Source organism: Pelmatolapia mariae, linkage group LG13, assembly GCF_036321145.2.
Source record: "Pelmatolapia mariae isolate MD_Pm_ZW linkage group LG13, Pm_UMD_F_2, whole genome shotgun sequence".
Lineage (NCBI taxonomy): Eukaryota > Metazoa > Chordata > Actinopteri > Cichliformes > Cichlidae > Pelmatolapia > Pelmatolapia mariae.
This window is the reverse complement of record NC_086238.1, coordinates 8,214,234-8,234,441: the sequence shown is the minus strand read 5'-3', so window position 1 is coordinate 8,234,441 and position 20,208 is coordinate 8,214,234. Positions and strand designations below refer to the sequence as shown.

The 20,208-nt window shown below is 38.1% G+C and overlaps 3 protein-coding genes across 3 annotated transcripts; 2 read left to right on the top strand and 1 right to left on the bottom strand.

Moving 5' to 3' along the window:
* The first annotated feature begins 261 nt into the window (after nucleotides 1–261).
* Nucleotides 262–6,216, top strand: fas (Fas cell surface death receptor). Its single transcript, XM_063491545.1, has 9 exons — nucleotides 262–362; nucleotides 688–803; nucleotides 1,885–2,016; nucleotides 2,476–2,587; nucleotides 3,244–3,332; nucleotides 3,426–3,494; nucleotides 3,652–3,698; nucleotides 4,012–4,033; nucleotides 4,396–6,216. The coding sequence occupies exons 1-9, from the start codon at nucleotides 307–309 to the stop codon at nucleotides 4,701–4,703; spliced, it is 951 nt and encodes a 316-aa protein (XP_063347615.1). The 5' UTR covers nucleotides 262–306; the 3' UTR covers nucleotides 4,704–6,216.
* A 2,155-nt stretch (nucleotides 6,217–8,371) lies between these two features.
* On the top strand, nucleotides 8,372–14,371 carry itprip (inositol 1,4,5-trisphosphate receptor interacting protein). Its single transcript, XM_063491880.1, has 2 exons — nucleotides 8,372–8,493; nucleotides 11,879–14,371. Exon 2 carries the CDS (start codon nucleotides 11,916–11,918, stop codon nucleotides 13,527–13,529), a length of 1,614 nt encoding a protein of 537 aa, XP_063347950.1. The 5' UTR covers nucleotides 8,372–8,493; nucleotides 11,879–11,915; the 3' UTR covers nucleotides 13,530–14,371.
* Nucleotides 14,372–14,460: 89 nt separating this feature from the next.
* On the bottom strand, nucleotides 14,461–17,392 carry LOC134640236 (glutathione S-transferase omega-1-like). The gene is made up of 6 exons (XM_063491881.1): nucleotides 17,280–17,392; nucleotides 16,546–16,654; nucleotides 16,220–16,442; nucleotides 16,026–16,127; nucleotides 15,713–15,819; nucleotides 14,461–14,715 (listed from the first exon to the last, which is right to left on the bottom strand). Exons 1-6 carry the CDS (start codon nucleotides 17,305–17,307, stop codon nucleotides 14,565–14,567), a joined length of 720 nt encoding a protein of 239 aa, XP_063347951.1. The 5' UTR covers nucleotides 17,308–17,392; the 3' UTR covers nucleotides 14,461–14,564.
* Nucleotides 17,393–20,208: the final 2,816 nt, after the last annotated feature.

The following is a 20,208-nucleotide window of genomic DNA, read 5'->3' as shown; positions in this document are numbered from 1 at the left end:
AAAGCGATAAAAGATGATGATCTGGTATGTGTAACTTTCCTGTTGTACTATTAACGCAATTTTGTTTTTGGTTATAATTGTGTTTGCTTTTGCAACATAGCTCTAAAGATATATGTGATTTTCTGTCATTGCTGACTGCTTGACTAAGCGGTGGTTTCTGGGACTTTCCGTGGGGATTACAGTAGCTTCTCATGACCTGTGAGAGAAAGCGCAACTAAACCAAACAGGAAACCCCGCCCCGTCGTGTTGCGAGCGCGCCTACAAATTTTAGCCTCTACACATTTCAGGCTCTGGACTCACTGCGTGATGGCGACGAAGTTTTCACTGTGGTTTAATTCCTGTGTTTGGCTCGCTGTGTCACTGTAAGTAACCAGATATAGACTAGACAGTCCTCTATCATCTGTCTCTACTAGCTTTACTAACTGCTCTGCTCGGTGTGAGGTGGTTACCACAGGGGTGGTTGGGAACCACGAAGGGTGATACAACTTACCGTAACACCTGAGTTCAGAAGTGTGCGGTAAATGTAATCTTTAATAAAGCAATTAATTCGTCTGTTTGGCGTCTTAACACCACCTGTAAACTGTTATTTAACCTAAACGAACGTATTATTCTAAAAGGAAACCAAGCTGCTGCACTTTCAGTTTCGTTTTTTGCTTCTGTTTTTTTTTTTTGTTTGTTTTTTTATAGATGCGTTTGCTTTGCCTCGTCCCAGCGTCACAGGTCAGTTAATGGGACATCCCGCATCAGAAGAGAGACATGTGTGGATGGCACCTACAACAAAATCTGTTGTAAGTGCCCCGTTGGTAAGTGTCACTGGTTATGTGAACTTATAGAGTTCAAGCAATGTAGTTTGTAATTTGTAGTCTTTGTAATCTGTAGGGTTTTTGTTATTCATTTAATCAAAACCAGGGATGTCCAAACTTTTTTCGAGAGTGCCATAAACTGACAATCACCCAGGGGCCAACAATTCTTCTTGCCTCTTTTGAAGCTTAAAAAATATTCTTTTAAAAATGTATATTTTCAATAATACAAAAGTTATCATCACCGTGATCAGGTTAACAAAATAAAGCAATTGATCATTCACGTCTGGAATACCTGAAGCTTCAGTGAAGCTGCTGAGTATCAGTGTCTCAGGTTAATTTTGAACAAGACTTACTATTGTGTGAGTGTACAAAACTTTTATACATTCATTGGTTGAATGATTTGAAAAGAGAAATTACACTATATTAATTCTGTTTGTGGTGGTGGGCCATAAATAATATATTTAAGGTAGGAGGGAGGGGCCTGCAAAGGAGAATGACCTGAACTTGCTGGACATGCCTGATCAAAACATTTACTTTTGCCAGCCTGCAGGCCAGCAACTCTGCAAGTCGTATGCTTTACGAGGGCTTTCCAAATGATGTTTGCTAGAAGTTTCCCGTTCATATTTCCAGTTATTCTGACACCTTATGAGTCATCAATCTTATGACTGAACTTCTCCCTAAATTTTTGTAACAGAGTGAGATAGCACAACCTGTTGAGCCAGAACAGCCAGATAACTGGGAAAATAAGCCTTAATTAAAGTTTAATTAAAGATTAAAATAAAAATAACAACCACAAAACATCACTAACCTGTCTTCTTTTTTTTTCTCCCATTAACTTATGACCCCCTTGCTTATCTCTGGTGGTGCTATGGCGCAGTCAACTCTTAGTGTCAGACTTATGTATACAGTACATAGAAGAATAAGTCACTTTTGGTTTTTCATTATTTTTCATTTCAAAAAGGGTTTTATTCTTTAAGTTAAATACAGATCTACTAGTGTTTGTTATTCTATTCTATTCATGTTTAAACAGTGTAATACAATTAACACACTTCTTTCTGCATCATCTCTCTCCATACTGTAGGACAGCGAGTAACAAAGCACTGCACTAATGAAAGTGATACCGAATGCAAAATCTGCGAGAGTGACACATACAACAGTGTCCCTAGTGACCTGGAGACCTGTCAACCCTGCACCTCCTGCGCACAGCCAAATGGTACAGTTATGATAGGACATGGCTGTTCCTTTTATTCACAGCTAAACTAAAGACAAAATATTAGAGAAAAGTTCACCTTTTGCTGCAGAATGTTTGGCTGGTCACAGCTCTAACGATGCTTAAGTCCAGTATGAGGACCCTGAAATCAAATCAGCTATCATTAACCATTATCTACTGGATTACACATGTGCTATATCTATTAGCAGTTTCTTAGATGTCATATTTTAATATTTTATTTTTAAATATATAAGTTTAGCAGATAATTAAAATGCGGTACCAGAATTGTCCAAGCATTATTTCAGTTCATATATAAAAGTTCACATCTCAATCTTTTTATACGAAAAAGTAGAAGTAAACCAGTCTTGGTCTATTTTGAAATTGAAACAGTGTATTACGGGGTTTTTTTTGTTTTTTTTTTAAGAGTTTATAGCTTCAATAATAACTCGTGTGACTTTTCAGCTAATTTAGAAGTAGAGGAAGAGTGCACTGCTGGTAGGAACGCCAAGTGTCGATGCAAGAAAGATCACTTCTGCAGCAGTGAAAGTTGCACAATCTGCCATCCATGTAAAAAGTAAGTTTGATTTGACTTTGAAATTACAGTCAGCATGTAAATCTGTGCATATTTTCTAGCGCTAATGTACTTGACCTCAGTACAGTATTCGTATGTATACATTGTACAAAATAATAGGAACACCTATTAATGTAATGTAGCCAAGTACACCACCATCAGGTTCAGTCTTAGTAATACACTTAAATAATTGGAACATTTCCAGCATTGTTTGCTGAAACTCATTCATTTTGTAAAAGAAGAAGTGATGGTAGAGCTGTTGTAATTATTCCAAATATTTTTCTAATAAAAAGTGTGTAACTTGTGTGTGTAGCTCCTTTAAAAAAGTATCTTCTGTCTCACAAATATATTGACTTGTCCTTTAAGGCTGCCCGCTCCCTTTTTGTTATTTTTGATTCATTAAGTAAGTAAGTAAAGTTTATTTATTAAGCGCTTTTCATAGACAGGCAGTCACAAAGCGCTGTACACAAAGATTAAAATAAACAGAACATTAGGTAACAATATAAACAATACAAAAGGTTAAATGTAAATATAAATTACATCACTTAAATAAAAAAAAAGTTAATCAACAGAAGGCTTGTTTAAACAGAAATGTTTTTAACTACTTTTTAAAGGATTCTTTCATGGTTGTTTGTTGTTTTTTTTGTTGTTTTTTTAAGATGTGACATTGGTGGTATTAAACGAGCCTGTACAGCCAACAGCGACACAGTCTGCAATGAAAATGGTGGCGGTAATTTAAGTGGTGGAGGTAAGGTGTCCTTAAAAATTATTGCATTTTAATAAATCATATTGGACACATTTAGAATTACAAAATTGTAATGGTCACATCTTCTTATTTCAGCTATTGCTGGAATTGTTATTGTCGTACTTATTATTGCTGGAGCCATTTCTGCACTAATCTGGAAAAAACGTGAGTATTTCTCCTAATATATGAGTAAAGCACCACTAGGGGACACTGTGTGTTTCCCTGCTCAGCACTGAAGCACTGAAGGCTTTATTTATATTCAGTTCAATATTTTTGTATCTTGATGAATTTTTCTATATAATTTCTATTTGTGTTTCATTAGGGAGCAAACAAAAGAAAGAGAATGAAAACCGTGAAAATGACAAAAAGGTAAGTTATTTTCTTTGGACACCTGTGACCTGATGTTTACTCTTTGATCTGTGTTTCATCCAATTGCTTTTTTTGTGCGTGCCCACACACACAAACACACATGGACACATGGACATGAATGATAAAGACTTTTGTGTCTCTCCTTGCTCTCCTCTCCTGGCATAGCTGCCTCTTTATGTAGGAGGGACAGGTTAGTTGTCTGGAACTTTGAACATCGTGTCTAGTGCTCATCTTCTCTGTTTTTGCAGTTTGTTACTTTATCACAAACAAAACTGAAAAAAATTAAAACTTTCTTTTTGTTTCCGCTTCACAGGATGACACTCCTCTTCTTCCAGGTAACAAACATGACTTTTTTGAGCCAATATAAGAGCTTTAATTATTCTCTGTCTTTTGAACTAACCAGTAAGAAATAAGCTTTTTTGTTTGCATGTTTTCAGTAGCAGTAACAACTGATAATTGAAGGCATGATAATTTTACAACAAGTCCTTATTATGCCATTATCATTTTTTAATTAGTTAATTCTATGTAAACTTTCTTTGGAACAAAAGTGTATTACCCTCTTTCTCATTATGAATTTAACATTTGCATCCTTTAATCAAAAACATTGCATATGGCATCCTTAGTAAAGTTGTAATATTGCGCTTTGCTGTCTTAATACCCATCTTTTTTTCTCTTTTTTTAAATACATTATTTTCAGATGTTGACATTATTCCTCACCTGCCTGATATTGCAAAGGAGCTTGGATGGAGAGATGCAAGAAACCTAGCTCTCCGCACTGGGATAAATGTGGCTGCTATTGAATCTTATGAAATGGACTACCGAAATGATGCTGAGGAGCGAACGCTACAGCTGCTGCTGAAGTGGGCGCAGAAGGAAGGCAAACAGGCCTCAAAGAAACTTATCGAAAACCTTGAGGAAATGAACCAAAAGAAAAAAGCAGACCAGATCAGAGACATATTGTTAAAACGTAGTTCACCATCAAACAATCCTGCAAGTAACTGCTGACATGTATACACAATGAAATTGAAGGACTTTGCAAGATTTTTTTTTTTAGAATTCAAAGTTACCTCTTGAATTTGAATTCAGGTTATGAAAGCTGACTATGAGTTACAATTTATTTAAATTTGATTGTTTTTAGTTTTAGTTTTCAATGTGAATTTGTTAAAAAAAATATTCACTTTGAATTGATATTATTAATTTCATGATCATAACAATAATGCTCATTTTAAAAAAAATCATGTGTCATAAGGGACAGATGAATGTCTTGCTACAGCTTCTATATTATGTGATAATATTTGATGAACCTGGAGTTTGTAAAAGTTTTGTTTCGGTTTTGGTTCTCATGGCTTATTTTTAGGTCTATTACATAGCTGTTATCTAATGCTAATAAACATTTTTCAAACTTCAAAAGAGAAAACACTTGAAAAAAAAAAACAACTAATAAAAATGTCCTCTTTCATTGGCCCTTTGGCTGGGTTTTGCAGAACAAGATCTTTGTTTAGAGGAAATATATTAAAAACTATCACCACTTCCTAGCTTTTTAACATTATTACACCATCCATCCAGTAATTTCTGTTAATATAAACAGTGTGGCTGTGGTGTAAACAGGCTAAGAAGGGAATTCCAGGTGTGCAGCACTTCCAGTTTTTCCTGCCTGAGAAAAACTGGGGTGTTCCCACATGAGATATATAATCTCTCCAGTGACTTCTCGACCAAGGCTATTGCTGTTTACCAAAACCAAACTAAAATCTAAAACTGGAAATGAAAAAAAAAGTTAACTAAAAATAAAAACTAGGCTTTTGAAAAATGCAATAAAATGATTTTGTGAACATGGAAAACTAACATGTTTGTTAGTTTGGTTAAATTTTTTTTCTCCAAATTTTTATCCTTATGAGACTTTGATGGAGATTTATTGGGATGTTTACAAGACAGGGAGTCAACTGTTTTCAAAACACTGTAATACCTGTACTGATTTTCCTAAATCTTGCCCTTCATACAATAATGTCACAGTTCTGGGTCTTTCTGACCCAGCTTTTTGAGTTCTTGTGTTTTTATATTATGGTTTATGTTTTGAGTCCTTTGTTGTACTATGTTTGTTATTTCCCTAGGTTTCAGTTATGGTTATCATAGGTTTAGTTCTTAGGTTTTGTAATACGGCTTCACTGTGTTCCATGTTGTGTCTACTGTGCCTTTCTGTACCATGTTTCAGGTTCCTATGTTCTGTCTCCCCAGTTGCTGTTAAGTTTACATGTTTAGAGTTCAGTCAGTGTGTTTCCTGTTTTACTTTGAAGGTCTGTGTCTCATGTCAGTGTTTCTAGTTTTGCTTCCCTTGTCTCATCCAGCCTGATTACTCCCAGCTGTGACAAATAATAAATCAAATCAAATCAAATCACTTTTATTGTCACATCACATGTGCAGGTACACTGGTACAGTACATGTGAGTGAAATTCTTGTGTGCGAGCTTCACAAGCAACAGAGTTGTGCAAAATACAATAATGTAAAACAAGCAAAATATAAAAATGGCTAATCTAAAAAGTAATAAATATATGTACAATATGTAAAGGTATATACATTACTGAATGTGTATACTAAATATGTTTTTCTACGTGTGTGTGTTTGAGTGTGTATATAGTATGTATATACATGTTTTACAAATGAAATAAAGTAAACAATAAAATAAGATATATAAAATATACAGAGGTTGGTATGTAGAGACTATAACTAATACTAAAACTGAGTAAAAATACCACCAACAGCTGACTGTGGAATATTTAGAAGTAAGGAAATTTCACAACTGGACATGTTGCACAGGTAGCATCCTATCACTGGTATTTACTGGAAACAATTAATATACAGCAGTATTTTGTTTATAATAAAAATGGAATGGTTGTATCTTTGTATTTAAGTTATTGCAAAAATTTTTGTTGTGGTTGGTGTTGTTGTTATTGGCATCATCTCTCCAGTGGGTTATGTTGCAATCTGGAGAACGAGCCAAAGTATTTCTGCTAATATATGAATAAAGGACCACCAGAGGGCACAAGACTTATGAAGAGTTCCTCAGTGCAGCACTGAAGGCTATGCAGCCCCATATGCAACAAGCTGACACCTCTCTGTCAGAACCAGTTGTAGTAACTTCTCTGTTGGATCTTAACACATAGGACCACTGTGCATCAGAGAAAAGCTTGAAAAATGTAAGGCACTCAGCAGCTGAGGTAAACGTGAAGAGAAAATAAAACTGGGACAAAAATGAACTCTATGATCTCTTAGTCAGTCCCCCAGAACCGGGAGAACTTGCCTCTCTGTGTTTCTCTCTGAGTTTGCTGTTGCTGACGAAGCAAAATGTAACTGCGCTGAGAGTTTTCTGAAAAGATTGCATGATGATGAATCATTACATGACAAACAAAGCATTTCCTGCTTTTTCATATCAAACAGCTTCCAGACTTTGACAGCACTCATTGAACAGAGCAATACTCAGAACAATGAAGAAGTCTAAGGAACTCGGAGGAGATCTAAGAAGGAGAACTGAAGATTTACACAAGTGGGGAAGATCTCTTGGAGCCATTTCCAAATAACTGCACCTCACCCCCAATCAGTGAGTGGCAGATGGCTTCCCCTCCCTGAGACTCGATCTGCTGGAGATTTCCTCCTGTTAAAAGAGGTTTCCCTCCCCACTATAACATCCATGCCATGATGTAGGTAAACATCTGACCACAACTTTCAACAAGCTCGGTGCACTTTCCTTTAAAAAAAAAACAAAGGTCATATACAGCTTTAATCTATGCTAATTGTAAGGAATAATGGTGTTACTGGGGAAAACTTAAATAATAAAAAACAGAACTGAGAGAGACAATTTTGGTATCTAATCAGTACTTAAAGTAAATCTGCTTTAAAATTTTATAATTGATCTTGTGAGCTCGATGTAGAAACATTGTAACTATAAATGTCATTTGATGCTACTAAGTAACTATTCATTTACACAGAGGCACGTCACAACTTCCACTAGTGGCCCAATCCAGGAACTCGCTGCTGTTATGTAATGCAATGCTGCTTTCACTTGCATTCGGAAAAAGCTGTTGCATTCACTGGAACTGGAACTTCACAGCTTCGGTGAACAACTGCCTATCAGATTCGGGGTGGTCACGTCTGTACCACAGGATTACTACTAATAGGCTTATTACTGTGTATTTTTGTGCCGTTTCCAAAGTAGACTGAGATTTTTTATCCACGAACATCAAGCGCAGTTCATTTATTATTTTTTAAACTGCCCATTATATAAATATATAGATCTTTTTAGTGTGCTCAATGACTGCACACACACGCTTTCACATTTTAAGACTAAATATAAGGGACTTAGTATTTGCAACTGTATAACACTTTGTAGCAAAAGTAGAAGAATCACTAAATAGGAAAAAATAATCAGATTCCTTTACACTAGAGCTGAATTTCACAATATAGCAGTATCTTGCAATGTAACATGGCTACGATTAAATGTTGTGAAGTTGATTTAAATTGCAATATTTGCTGAATATAAAATGTATTTAAGATATATTTAAAATTCTGCATGACATTAAGAACGTAATTTATGCTCCTCACATTTCATAAAAGTCCCTGCTGTTCTGGGTGATGAGAGGAAGCAGGGCGGTCCCTCTGTCTATGCATGGGTGGAGCGCGGAGTGAGGAAATGTCAGAAGGAAGCTGAGAAACGGTCCCCGCGTCGCTCGCATGAGTCTGCTCTCACCGGATGACCCGAAAGATGAACTTTATCACCATGAACTCACTCAGAAACACCACACGGGTAGGTCTGCTAACTTTTTACAATCGCATTCGTCTTTTACGCGCACGTCTCCAAACTTGTTGATGGGACGACAGGAGCTCCAGGCTGCTAAGCGTGCAGTTATTTTACCAGATTACGCGAGGCACGTTAAGCTTCTCTTTGTTGCTTTATGAAGCTCGTAGGATGAAACAGAGCAGCGTGTGGTAAGCGACCGGCCTGTGAAGTGAGTGATGAGTGTGGAATAATATTTTTTTTTAGTCTGTTTCCCTTTTTTAGTCCCTCTCTATTTTGTTGCTAAGACAACAGAGGAGGTGACCGCTCGTAGGGCTATTAACCACGTCACTGTGTCAGCACGCAGCTACGTCAGCGTGGGAGAGTTGCTGTTTAGTATTTTCCCCCCAAAAAACACCAGGAGATAATTGGATGTAGGGTGGTGCAGCAACCGTGGTGGAAACATCTTTCATTCATTCCTGTGCGTATGAATCATTTTAAAGTAGGTTTCGTTTGAACACAGGATATTTCATGTTGCTCCTAAATCAGAATATTTGCAAAAAACAAAACATATGCATATACGGTTATGTCTTTGCTTCATCATTTATACGCTTCTGAGTCGTATCTATATTTAGATGCTTTAGCATTTCATCTGCTGTTTATAAAAACCACTAAGTTGCCACAGATTTAAAAAAACAACAACAAAAAAACATGACCCCTGTGTGATTAAACCTTGCATAAAGTCATGCCTATGAAAAACTACACCCTTACTCCTCCACAGGAATTAGGAGGGTAAGTAGCAGCCAGGTACTGCTATTCAAATAGGCTTTATTAGTGGATAGTCTGTCAAGTGTCACCACCTTTATAAAAGCACAAGTTTGGCGGTTTGCTGGTCTGGAGTGTGTTAACAAAATGTCACAATCTGCCCAGCAGTGGACGTCCCAGCAAATTGAGGCCTCAGTTAGCATGTTAAATGTTTAAAAGAAATAAGAGTACAATTTGAAAAAGACAGAAAATTTATGGCTGGGTTTCCAGGAGAAAGCCTTGTCTCTCTTAAAAGAATATGGCGGTATGGCTTTGCAAAGTTACATTTGAACAAGCCAGTTCTGGAACAATATCCTTTGGACAGATAAGACCAAAGTGGAGCTGTTTGGATATAATGTACAGCACCACAGTGTGAGAAAACCAAACACAGCATATCAACACAAAAACCTTATACTAATCTTTCAAGCACAGTGGTGATGATTTGGGTTGTTTGGCAGCCACAGAACTCCTCTGTATACCAAAGTATTAAAATTAAATTTGAGGCCATCGGTCTGACGGCTCAAGCTCAGGCCAAACTGGGAGGTTCAATAGGACAATGATCCCAAGTACAGCAGCAAATCTATAACAGAATTGCTGAAAAAGAAAACCTTAACCTGATCAAAACACCATGGTGGGAACTTTAGAGAGCTATGCATAAACAAATGCCCACAAGTGTCATTACACCACATGCTGCTAAAGATGGTTCTACAAGCTACTGAGTCATAGGGTGTACTTAGTTTTTATAGGACTGCATAGAGTCCAATGAAGAATTTGTCTTTCACATGATTTTACATGATGGAAATAACTGCTCATAACCTTTTAAATAAATTAAGCATAAACATAAACTGGGACAAGCTTCCTGTTACCAGGATGACTAATAAAGGTGCTTAACTTCAGCTATGTCTGTAGAATTTCTTCTTAAATGCATGCGTGGCAGAGAAATATTTTTATGAAGCTGCACTGATCATCAGTGCAATTATATATTAAGTGCAGGTACTTTGTGAAATCTAATTGTTTGTGAAATCTGTCCCTTTGCCATTTTACCAACTTGAACTTGAACTAGAAATCTGAAATAAAGGGAATTAAAACCTTTCTTTTACCCTTCCTAAGATGAAAAAAACACACACTTAACACTGCTTTGATATTTTCACATGATGGTGTTTCATTGAAGAGTCTGGGTACTTGATCCACCTCTTACAGTCTGTTCTTCTCTGACTTTCTGTAAACCCTCAGTTGCAAATACTTGAAAAGAGTCAGTCTCCTGTTATGTTTCTGTTATGTAGCAATTGCTAATCCTAAATGATTGAGAAGAGCTACGTCTCGAGGCTCTTGGCTGTCGCAGTGTTTGTTTGGGTGGTCTCATTAATGTAAGTCTTGGAAATCTTCCCAGTGAGTAAGTCATGGGAAGTTTCCCCCGGCTCTTTGGCCTCACATACTTCATTACCGCTGTCTTTTTAAAATCTTGAGTCTTGCAGAGAACAGTTCATCATCTCATGATGTTACAGTGAGATCACGATGCATGTGTACTTCCCTGTTCTTGTTTCACTTGTGTGCTAGAGGAAACCTCATTTTTGGCACCTTATATGACAAGATTTTATTCATGTCAGAGTTGACAGTTTCCGTTTTTCAGTCCGGCCAGCCGAGCACTGATGCTTCTTAATCTCATACCCTTTAAACATCTGTAAAATTGTAAGGAACAAGCAGTGAATTGATTTTTTTTGGCACAGCCTGAGCTATTTGACCATGTATTCTGCAGCCATGGAACACAATACTAAATAGTGAGTATAAGCATCACACAGGGGTAAATTCTGGTTTAAACTTGAAGCTTAAGAAAGAGATTTATGTAATATCCTCTTTCCCCTTGTATATTGCATGTTGGTTATCTGGTGAAATCTAGGAAAGTAGATATGAAGTCAGTGTGAACTGTTCTCTGTATTGTTTTACACTGATGCTGAATTGCACAGTGTACAAACTTGGATTTTCTTTTCTTTTAAGAAAGCGGTATTGTTTTGCTATATCTTCGATAAAATGATATAAATGTCAACAGGCACAATGTGTGGTAACTAAATATGTTTATCGGAGAAGGGCAAAGTTATTCTCATGGGCTCGGTCTTCCTTCCTCCTGTGTTGCAAAGCCTGATACTGGACAAGTGCGTCACTCAGCGCACTTCTTCTATATTTAGAGGTACAGTCTGTGCTTCCCTTGGTGGGTGGAGAACTTAATCAAAAATAACTGGATTTTGTATACAAATATGTCATGATTTTATACATCAGCCCCTACACCAGCGGTCCCAAACCTTTTTTGTGCCACAGACCGGCCTTTAAGGTGTCACGGATAAATACAACAAAATAAAACCCGCACAGGTACCAAAAAAAGAACATTTATTCATAATACACGGGAAAAGACCCAGGGAAACCGAGTTAATGATAAAAACGATAACATAATAACGATAAAAACCCTGAAAACCACAAATTTCACACCCGAGACTCAACTCTCGCGGCCTGGTACCAAACGATTCATGGACCGGTACCGGTCCGTGGCCCGGGGGTTGGGGACCACTGCCCTAAACCATTTGTATCTGCTCTGACTGTATTTATGTTTCTATTTCAGGATCTGTTTGAATGTGCACATTAGAAACGAGCTGAAGATGCAGGGAGCCATTGCACGGCTGTGCGTGGTGGTGGCTGCTGCCATATTAAACCATCCCTTGCTCTTTCCGCATGAAAACACCACACTCCCGGAGCAGGATGAGGAGCTGATCGCTCGAATGCGGGAGCATGAGGCAAGACTGGAAATGGAGAAAGCCAAGTTGGAGAAAGAGCTTTCACAGATGGACTCAAAGCAGGAAGAGACCACCTTGCAGGAAGGTTATAGTTGGTACTTCTGGAGCACTGTGTCTTTTATAATATTCTTCACCATCGAGATGTGCAGGGTGGATCTGGCTGATGGAGAAGTCCGGCAAGTTGAGGAGGAAGAGGTTTTTTCAGAGAGTGGATCCATCAACCCCAGGATGATGGTACTGGATAAGGACATCCTGAGTAACTTCTGTGATAAATGCACCTACACTTCAGCACATGAAAACTGGAGGGTGAGGGAGTTTGTCGAGGGTTTTGCAGATGACTTGCTCGAGTCACTCAGGAGCGTGTGCAACAGGGACACAGACATGGAAGTCGGGGACTTTGTTGGCATCGGAAGCATGTTTGAGTCCTGGAAGATTTGCAAACCGCTCTCATGTGACCTCATCGTGCCTTTCTCACCTCCAGATCCGCACTCCTTTCAGTACCACCTGTGGTGCAGCTCCTCCAGTGACATACCTCCTGATATGCAGGGCTGTGGGAAGATAAAGGTGACCACACCTGGGGAGAATAGTGGGGGCTGTCTTTGTGGCTCTGCTAACCTCGGAGAGGACATGCTTTGTCTGCTGCATGGCAGGAATGACACGCCCAAAGTCAGTCTGAGTCCTGATGAACTGCTGTGCTCCAGAGACACAAACTGCTTAGCGAAAGACCAAGTCATGAAGTGGTTTCAGATCTCTGTAACCAAAGCGTGGGGACGCATCTCTCACAAATATGACTTTGATGTTACCTTTCGCAGCCTGGATGCTGCGGGTGCTCTGAAGATCCGATTCCCGTCAGGGAAAATCTTCGTAATGAACATCATTCCGGTGGTCCAGCTTGAGGATACAGATGCTTATTTTGTCTCGCACTTTCCATCGGATGTTGACAGCTTCCCAGACCCATACTGGCCCCTATCTGTTGCAGTCTACGAGAGGAATTTGCTGAAACATTTTTCTAAACGCCTACCAAAACATTCCTGTCATTTACACTGCCTCCAGATTGTTACTTTCTTACACAAAAAGCAATCTGGGCTGACCGGAAAAAGTGCCCTTACAAACTATCACTTAAAGACTGCTCTGTTGCACTTGTTGCTGAGTAAAAAGACCATCACGTGGAGCATTGAGAGTATGCAGCACAGGGTCCAGGACTTGCTCAGCTTTGTGCAGAGGAGCCTGCAGGAGAAAAGACTTAACCATGTCATGTTTGGCAACACTAAAGTGCCAGAAGAGGTCCAGGTTCCTGAGATGATTCGCAGAGCAGAGCCCATCAACCTGTTCAGGACACTGGTGCTGCAGAGGGAGCTTTATGCAGCAACAGTCAGGCATTTTCAGGAGATGCTGAGAAATGCACCTGTGCTCATACAGGAGTATACACCATACTTATCAAACGGAGGTTTACATCACAGCCTGGATGAAAGCTTATAGGCACTCAGCAACTGAACTATTTTAGACACGTATATCAGACATATCGTTCAGTGATACTATAAGTTATGTTACTAACAAAAGGTGCATGCGCATCAGCTGATTCAGCTCTTGCTGGTAACTAAATTTGTAGTGGTTTTGCCGTAGCTGCTACTTTTAAAACCTTTTTAAATAAAATATGGTCTGCTGCTAACACCGATGCTAAAGGAGGAACTGGAAAATTTAGTGGAGAAACCCAGAAATATTATTTACAATCTTACTGTAATAAATGTTTAGACTGAAATAAAAACAAAAACCAGCACAGTCGTGAAGAAGCACGTGCCAACACGATTCAGTACCATTAAAAACAGCAGCATCACTGCTCCACCTAGTGGTTGCAGATTGTATCAACCAAAGTAAAGTAGTCACAAAAGAAGGTGCACTGCAGTTATTTCAGCTGTGGCTGATATGTAGACTTGTAATGTTTTTATTGCAGCTGCTTTCTTTTAACTTTTTCTTGAGAATACAGCTTACTGCTATCAGACGCTGAGGGAAAAACCTCAACATCTCAGTGGAGATGCCAGCAATACAGACACTTTGACACAGGTGTTCCTCGGCTCCTGGATGACACATTTTAGCAGGAAATCTTAACATAAATACCTCTCATATTATACGGATCCAACCAGGAATCTTTAACAAAACAGTGCACTGTCTGCTTTATATAACAGTGTTTTATGTATCATTGTTACTGTTGCAGATCTGATGGCAGCTATTAAGGATTGTTATTCTTTATATATCTTTTACGGCTTGTTAGAGCTTATTTTCTTAATTTTGCTTGTAATATTTTTACTGTGTGTGTCTCTAGGTTATTAAATGAGACCATAAAACGGAAACAATGTATTGTTTTTATGTGTCTTAATGCACAAATAGAAAAATCAAATTTGTAGTAATTTCATGGACAGTATTTTTATTTTTTAATGAAAAATCAGTCATAGTCACTAATGCAGTAACATTAAATGGTGGCTGAAGGTTTTGTTCAGTACTCTAAGTAATAACTTCCTAAAGGCCGTAGTCAAAGTCTGGGTTTCCATCAAGGAAGGTCTTGAAGAAGGCCTTGTGGGCGTCTGGGCTGAACATGAGGGCTTTGACAGTCGAGTCCTGCAGCATGAGTTCTGTCCACTTCTTCAGCTCAGGTGTGCCATCCAGAAACCTAATAAGACAAAGGGTAGAGCCATTTAAATATAAGTAAATTACAACATTTGAACATCCATTTGTTTACAATAGTTTCAGCAACTGAGTGAAAAGTAAATCCATTAGCTTTGGCACACAGGTAATAAATATTCAGCTAAAGTCACTCTGTTACTCCGTTAAAGAGACAAACAAGAGATGCATTTTTTCCAGGTGCAGAAGTGGATCAGTGAACTCGCCACAAACTCGGACATTTGACTGAGAGTGCACAATATCCTCAACACATTTCCATTTCTTTTTTAATTTTTGAGTCGGCTCAGGCTTTAAAACTAGTTGCACAGCTGCTGAGTGACCTCTTTTTAATTTCAAAGAAACATGAGCAATACTCAAACTCTCACGTATGTAATGTCCCGTCCACTTACTGTCCTCTTCAGTCACCCATGTTACACGATTGCCACAATCGCACTGAACTATTGCGAACAACTTAAATAACTGCAATGGCTTGGCAACATGACTGTTGTTTTTTTCATTACTAAAAAGTATGAATTAATGTAACGTATATTTGAAGTGGATCAGTAGAATTCAGCTGAGGGGGGGGCACATATGGACCTCTGTAAAAGCAACACTGCAGTGTTGCTAACTATGGACACAGTGCTTGCTGTGGCAATAAAACACAGCAAGCTTGGCCCATGTGGCAAAGTTATACCTTTATGTTTTTCTGTTTAAAAAAACAAACAAAACAAAACCCTGCAACATTTGGAAAAACTGGAGTAAACAGATGATGGTAAAATTGATCTCTGTTGATCACAATAGTGCAGCTAGTGGCACAGGAAGAACAGACTCCACTAACTAAAGTGTAAAAAGTGTCAATTTTAGAAAAGGATGCTGCTCTGGATTGTTCATTTCTAACTTTTGTAACATTTCTAGTAAATAATATACTTAAGCTCCCCACAGTTGATTTTTTTTTTTCATATTTACAATTTTCTATAGGTTAAATATCTGTAAATATTATTACTTACTGTTTGACCTGATACGCTTCTACCCTCTCAAACCACGGCCACATCATGTAGTCGATCATTGTTATAGAATCGCCACCAAAGAACTTTGTCTTCTTGTTAACAAGGTCCTAGAAATTGAATGTTACATTCATTAGAGTTGTAATTAACTGGAATAACCAGGCACTGACAGGAAAGATAAACTTAATCGTTTTATTAAAAACAACCTTCGATCAATGACTGTGATTTACAGGCACAAACTCATTCACACACAGTTATCACCTTATATGTTGGGTTAATGGATAAATGAACCAGAGGCCTCAAAGGTGTGCCCTACCTCGTTTAACTTGGCAAACTTTTCTTTCAGTTCAGCTTCCAGTCCAGAGACATCCTCTCCCTTCTTTTTATCCATTGGGATCTTGTAGAAGTACGGTATCACCTGTAGGAAACAGTGACATTAATATTATTATTTGGTGGTGGTTAACAAAAAACAAACCTTAAGGTTTATACGCAAGTCTTTGTGTGACCTACTTTGGAAAAATGCTCCAGCATCATCTTTTGCTGAGCTTTAGCAAAGGGAGAGGAGGGAAGCAGCTTCTTTTCAGGGTAAACTTCATCCAGGTATTCACAGGTGATGGGTGACTCGTATATCACCTCACCAGCAGGTGTCTCCAGTGCCGGGACAAGGCCAAATTGATTCTTCTTAAGGTACCAATCGGGTTTTTCTTTCAAGTGGACATTTATGGTTTCGTATCTGAAAACAAAAAAGCAGGTTATGTGTGCATGTTTAAGCACAGGTTGAATGACTGTCATGATTTTTCATTTCTACAGTAAACTAGAATAACGAGTAGCCTTACTTGATTCCTTTGGCTTTGAGCACTAGTCTGGTCCTTTGGGCAAAAGGGCAGAACCTCATGCTGTAAACCCTGATGTAGTCTTTAGGGACTGGGCCAGGGGCAGCGCTACCTGAGGGACACCAAAATGTTTCTTCCATTAAAACAATGACTGGTAAGTAGGGAAATCTGAAGAGGGGTTATGTAAAGACTTTTCTCCTCTTAAACTTTTACTAAAGTGAAAAAAAAAAATCTATTTTGTACAGTAGTATCATTTTCAGAGTATTTTTACACAACATCCCAAGCTTTTTGGAAACAGCATTAACTGAATTTACAAACACCTTTATTTTCAAACTTACAGTGAATTTAGCATTTCTATTTGATTACAGGGCAGATGACTGTGGATTATGCATATTTATACATTTGTACTTGTACTTCAACTGGATTTTTTTTTTTTTTTCTGATGTCTGCTTGTTTTCAGAGACGCCACACTGAGTCGCTGTTTGTTCAGACCAATTGGTTCAGGCATAAAGAGTTTCGTTTATAAACGTTTATAAATCAATAATCACCTGGACCGTTTGGCGCTGCTTTCAAATCGGCACGAAGAGGTTACATAGGACTAAAGCGTGATTTTGCAAAAACGAAGCTAAATCCTTACCACAGATCGAATCGGAGGGAGAAAAAAATTGCATTTCACATCGATAAGCAGCCTTCAGTTAACAGAGTAATTATTTATTTCTTTGTAATTTATTTCTTACCTTTAGCGAGGCACTTTTCAGCAGACATGTTGGCGCTTGAAGTAACGAATGATTAGAAACAGACTGTAAAGGACGGAGCTAAAGTTTATATTTTATGCTCTAGTTCCGCGGTGGGCGTGTCAAACTGAGTCGACACGCCCACCGTTGTCTCAGAAGGCTGGTAAAGACGTGTTTCTTTTCTTCTCTTCAAATGAGCCGCCGTGGGAGTTTAAACTATGTTGCTCATACAGACAGTCATATGACAAGTAAAGCTTAAAGCAATGGCTTTCTGATGACTTTATTAGTGTCTCACATGTAGAGGAATTTTCTCCCACTCGTCTCTCCAGCTTTGTTTCCGTTAATTGGGGCATTTGTTTATGTAGAACTCTCTGAAGGAGTACAGCATTTCAGGCAGGTTGGTGTCTGGACCTCAGCCCTTGACGCACCTTGAGTCTTTTATTTTACAGCCATTTTGTTGTAGATTTGCTGCTGTGCTTAGGATTATTGTCCTGTTGCACTTTGGACCAAATGTTAGCTGTCAAACAGATGTCCTCACATTTGACTCTAGAATACTTTGCTATGCAGAGGTGTTCATGCTCCTCTGCAAAACAAAACAAGCCCTAATCATCACCCCCTCAACCACCATGTTCAGTTTGAGGTGTTTGTACTGCTACAGGGTTATTTACTTATTTTTCATTTGTGTACTTTTCCCGCACCTTTTTAAAATATTTGATTGTTTTAGGCTACTCCATGCAGACGAATGCAAACATGTGGGAAAAATGTGTCTCCTGAACTTCCTGAAGTTGGAACTGAATTGTGTTTGCATCTTCAAAATGACACTCTTGGAAAGAATTCCTTGACTAATCTATTTAAACAGAGGACTTAACATGAGTATTCTCTCTCTCTCTCTCTCTCTCTCTCTCTCTCTCTCTCTCTCTCTCTCTCTCTCTTTACATTTGAAGCTGCTCAGTATAGCCTACTTTCTACAAATTATTTCTCATTCTATTTTTTATCAGCTTGCAGTAAAGAGAAATCACAGAGTACCCTCTGTGAGAGGCTGTGCCCTCCTAGTTCAGTCACATAAAGATAATTGTTTTTATGATCGATAGATATCAGTGAATTAGCTGCTTCTCTTTTACCTTCAACACTGTCAGAAGTGATTATGTAATGCATACTCATAATGACTTTGCAAATACTTTTCCCTCTACAATTATGACTAGTCATGACTTTGCAAAAGTCCTGCACCCTTTGTTTCCTTTTGACATCTTCACTGTAAATCATGACTTTACAGACATTTTGCTCCCTTTATTTTCCAGAAGCCAAAACTGTAAACCCTGTGTGAAGTCTGGCTTTTACTGAGGAACAGCAAAGAAGGCTGTCATGATGAATGATGGATCCCCTGCAGGTTAACATGTCACCATCTTTTCCTTCCTTTCGCTCCCTGTTTGAATCAACTCCAGATTTTTTATTTGCTTATTTTCTCATCAGGGTCATTGCCTCTCAAATCAACCTAAGCTTTCTGCTTGACCGTCTCCAATTTGCATAAAGAATTTATGGTATAAAATTTGCTTTATATCTTCATATGTGAAATACTTTAAGATCTTTTTGAAAAATGGTCAGTTGACCCATTTTCAGGCCTTTTGTTTTTCACATTGAACATTAATATCTCAAAGACTACTAAAGATACAAGCCCGGAACTTCTGTTTCTTTTCTACAGTAGGAATACTTTGGAATACCGTCTTTAAATATTGTTATGCCATGAGGCAACTCTTGTTGTGATTTGGCAATATACAGGGTGGGCCATTTATATGGATACACCGTAATAACATGGGAATGGTTGGTGATATTAAAGTCCTGTTTGTGGCACATTAGTATATGTGAGGGGGCAAACTCCTCAAGATGGGTGGTGACCATGGTGGCCATTTAGAAGTCGGCCATCTTGGATACAACTTTTGTTTTTTCAATAGGAAGAGGGCCATGTGACACATCAAACTTATTGGTAATGTCACAAGAAAAACAATGGTGTGCTTGGTTTCAACGTAACTCAGCGTCTGATCAGCTGTATTCTCAAGAAAAGGTTAAAAGAAAGCAGCTACAATAAAACAATTACAAGTTTACATATCAGACACAGCTGAGATAACTATTATACATGGGAGATCTATGGGAGATTACTGTACTTTAGTTGATAACATTATGACCACTAGGTGGAGCAGGGTTGCTACTAAGCAGACTGAGTTTATATAACCAAGAGCTGGTTCTTCATACTTGACTGTGCTGGTTATTGTTTATATTTTGTCAGTTAAAAACAATCCAGAAGATTGTAAATAATATTGCTGCATTTCTGCAAAGGATTTAAGGAAAGCAGCCACAGTAAAACACTGCAAGTCTAGATATCACCCACAGCTGAAATACCTGTGAAATTAACACATTGTATAACAAAACAAAAATATCCTTAGAGCATCTAAACCCAAATAGAACAAAATTCTGAAGTTTCAAGATGGTTATTATAACATAGAAAGTCATAATAAAAAGGCATATGATATATGAAGGTAAAAGTAACAGCAGTCGTTAACAGAATATATTGTATATTCAAACTTTGAACCATAACATTTTTTAATGCAAATCAGAGGCGGAGGAACAGAAAATGTTCTAAAAGTTTGATCATTTGAGATGGAGTGACCCAGGTCTCGAAAATGAAGAATATGCACATATTTAACTAAATTATTTTTAGAACTATAATTAGAGTATCATCTGCAAACTCTCATATTTTGTTCTATTTCAGATTTGCTCAATCTAGTATGAAAACTGAATGAAATTTGGATTTTTTTTTTTTCATTTTCGTAACTAAGGCAGTATGCTTGCACGTCTTTCAACCCAAGCTGTTTCCTGTTATTCTCTCTTAGCAGCATAAAAATAGGCGATGTTCTCTGCAACTCTGTACAAAGCTTCC